The sequence below is a fragment of the Lissotriton vulgaris genome, chromosome 1_2 (assembly GCF_964263255.1).
Source record: "Lissotriton vulgaris chromosome 1_2, aLisVul1.2, whole genome shotgun sequence".
Taxonomy (NCBI): Eukaryota; Metazoa; Chordata; class Amphibia; order Caudata; family Salamandridae; genus Lissotriton; species Lissotriton vulgaris.
This window is the reverse complement of record NC_141686.1, coordinates 211,848,771-211,852,304: the sequence shown is the minus strand read 5'-3', so window position 1 is coordinate 211,852,304 and position 3,534 is coordinate 211,848,771. Positions and strand designations below refer to the sequence as shown.

General features: G+C 43.0%; 1 protein-coding gene across 1 annotated transcript; it reads right to left on the bottom strand.

Annotated features, from left to right (window-relative positions):
* Positions 1 to 530: 530 nt before the first annotated feature.
* On the bottom strand, positions 531 to 1,478 carry LOC147735011 (olfactory receptor 5AR1-like). The gene has a single exon (XM_086952562.1). The coding sequence runs from the start codon at positions 1,476 to 1,478 to the stop codon at positions 531 to 533; it is 948 nt and encodes a 315-aa protein (XP_086808688.1).
* Between the last annotated feature and the right edge of the window lie 2,056 nt (positions 1,479 to 3,534).

Here is a 3,534-nt window from a genome sequence, read left to right as displayed (position 1 = left end):
AAACATGTTTTGTTTAATAGTGAGTCTGGGGAATGACACTAAGATACAACATCCATTGTATTTTCATGCAACACCAATGGTAGATAAATTATACAGCAAATGACAAGGGTGTTTTTTTTCTCATGAACTGATTAAGAATTATTCTCCTAATAAAAGTGTTTAAAAGCATGTATTAATTACTATAAACACAAACTGGAGAAGGAACTCGTTTTTTGCAGATGGTGTCTAAAGAAAGAAATTCCAAGCTGACATACATTGTGGCAAAATGCCTTGCACTGCAGTCTATTGCAGAACATCTTACAGAGCACTATTTTGCTATTGGAATTTTCATGAGCAAGCAAAATGTGAGTAGTTATTTCATTTGGAATCCAGAATGTTTGTAAGTGCTTTTTGTCTGAAGCTACCAATTCCTATGTATAGAGTACATCCCAAAGCTCACATCCCCCACTAAAGGACAGTAGAATGTGTGAATATGCAAACACAACATAACACAATATTGCACACACACCCGTTGAATGCAATCATGTTCTTCAGCAAGGCTTAATGGAAAGAAAGGGCCCTCTCTTTGCTTTCTTCATTGCCTCCTTCATGTCTGTGTTTCTCAGACTGTAAATTAATGGGTTTATCATGGGGATCACCACAGTGTAGAACACTGAGGCCACTTTGTCATGCTCTAGAGAGTAGCTGGATTTTGGTCTGAAATACATGAAGAGAATCGTACCATAGAACATGCAGACACAGGTGAGGTGGGATGTGCAGGTGGAGAAGGCTTTCCAACGCCCATCACGGATCTGACATTTCATGACATGTGAGATGATATATGCATATGATACCAGGATTATTGTAACACAGCCTGCAGATGTAATGCTTCCTAAAATGAATACAACAATCTGGTTGATTGTTGTGTCAGAGCAGGAAAGTTTCCAGAGTGGAGGGAGGTCACAGAAGAAATGACTGATCATGTTGGACAGACAGAAGGACAAAGAGAAAGTATAGCTTGTCTGAATAACTGCCTGTATCAATCCACCTAAATATGCAATACAAGCAAGCTGAGTACAAATCTTTTTGTTCATGATACCTACATAGAGCAGAGGGTTACAAATAGCAGTGTACCGGTCATAGGCCATTACTGCAAGAAGAAGGCTTTCTATTGTCGCACAACAACAAACCCAAAACAGCTGAGCAGCACAACCAAAGAAGGATATGGTCCTCTTCTCTGATAAGAAGTTGCCAAGCATCTTGGGAACAATGGCAGACGAATAGCATAGATCCACCATGGATAGGTTGCAGATGAAGAAGTACATAGCTGTGTGAAGATGTGAAGTAGTTCTGATTAGAACAATGATGCAGGCGTTTCCCAGAACAGTGATGATGTATACAATGAGAAATAGCACAAAGAGGAGAATGTGCAGCTTTGGATCATCAGTGAAGACGGAGAGGTGAAACTCCATCACCAAGGTCAGATTTTTCCCCCTCATTTATCCAGAACTGCTCCTCACTAGAGAAAAGAGAAGAGTCATTACATGAGGATTGGAGTACAAAGCCGGCTGAATAGTAACTTCTTTGTTCTATGACAGCAATGTCCGGGTAAGGAAGAAGGCTGCACATTCTCAATTTATGTACGTGCCCACGCAAATCAGTTGTGACATTCGCAATTTAGAACGGTGTGTCTCATTTTCAATACAATGCCCCCTCCTCCACACACTAATGCCCTCATTAGCAGTAGCCAGTACTCCTACCCATTGCTTTGCCCACCCCTAAAGTTTAAAATACCGGAGCTCTGGGTAATTTCGCAGGTGTAGTGGGAACGGCTCAGGAATTAGAGGGACCTACTTAAGGCTAAAATCCCACGTCCTTCCTTCCACATCGGGGAAGAGGAGCGAACATATCTAGGTGCAAGGCGAGAGACGCACCTTGATGTAGTAAGAGTATGAGCGGTGGTGCAGGTGCGTGCTTGTGTGCAACTTCACCTTAAACCTTAATTAGGGTAAGGCTGTAAGCTGGTCTCACACTTCTGTGCAAGAAACAACTGTCTGTGTTTTACGGTTGCAGTGATAAGTCTTTCACACAAAAGCCAATATATGTTTAATGATGAATGTGCGGCAATGTTCACTGTGCTTTGACTGAATTTCTCACAGATTTATCTGTCTCTAACGGCAATATCACTGTCTTTACTTCAGGAAACTCTTTTAGGTAGAGTCTGACCTAGGTCAACCTACCCAGTGGCAATTTCGAACCAACTTTTGCTAAGATAGGAGTCCTCATTATTTTCCCCGTCGTGATGAATGCCATGGACCCATTGGGCTGAAACATGTTGACGACTTTAATCACTACGGTGATGGGGTACTGATTCCCCTAATCACCATTCTTTCCATTTTAATACCAAGTAGTTGCCTGTTAAAAAAAATGCATTTTGGCTATTAAATTAGGTTTTAATAATAACTCGCTTTCACAGGCCCCCACTTAGATTCAGAAGCGCCTCCCTGTCTCCAGGTGTAGGCCCGCTCTCTACCATACAAGTTTCTAGAGAGTGAGGACTGCCAATGATGAAGCATGACACCTGGTGGTGTGTGAGGACAGTCCTTCACTTTTAGTGAGATCCCAGGCACTCTACCAAGTACCTTTTAACCCTCGGTCATTTTACATTCAGGGTTGCTTCTTTTGTGTATACATGTTTACTTTGGAGGCCAACTCCCCCTGAATACCCCATGCCTCTAGTTCCCTCCCATCGGACTCCCCATGGTTAGTGTGTTGCAAAGTGGATGCACTTGCCAGGTCCACATGGCAGTTCAAAACTTCACGCAGACAGTGCAGTGGCTGTTCTGAGACACATTTACAGGGCTACTTATATGGGTGGCAGAACCAGGGCTGCAAGCCACTAGTAGCATTTGATTCACAGGCCCTGGTACACTCAGTGCACTTTTCTAGGGGCTTTATTCATTTATTTATATTTATTTTGAAGGTTTTATGTAGCGCAAACAAAACCCTTGTGAGTATCAGAGCGCTTTACAGGTCATAATTAGAAGGCAAGATATAGTGTACAAAGAACAACACAATAAAAAATTACAGTGAATAGACATAGAGTTCAAGTGAATTTAGCCATGAGGATAGCTTTCACTTCTCTTTTGAAGGAGGCAGTGGAAGGGTTCATTCTTGTTGCACTGGGTAAGGCATTCCATATCCTCAGAGCCATCCCCGAAAAGGGCCAGTTATACGTTTTATTTCTTGGAGAATCGTTGAGGTTGTAGGAGAAGAGTCTTGGCACTCCTGGTGGCTCTGTTGCCCGCGGAGAGCACCAGTTTCTGAGCTAGGTATTGTGGGGCGTTGTGGTAGACGGCTTTGTGTGCCATACAAGCGGTTTTTAGGTGAATTCTGGCTTCAAACGGTAGCCAGTTGAGAGCTCTCAGGTCTGGGGAAATGTGAGCATTTCTCTTAGAACCTGTGATGAGTCTTGCAGCTGAGTTGATCGTAACTCTTAGCGGGGCAGTCGATGACCTAGGGAGGCCGCATAGTGTTACTGCTTCATATTCCATG

What these genes read in the sequence shown, in the direction of transcription:
- LOC147735011 (XM_086952562.1), bottom strand. Translation starts at nt 1,478, where the DNA reads ATGAGGGGGAAAAATCTGACCTTGGTGATGGAGTTTCACCTCTCCGTC.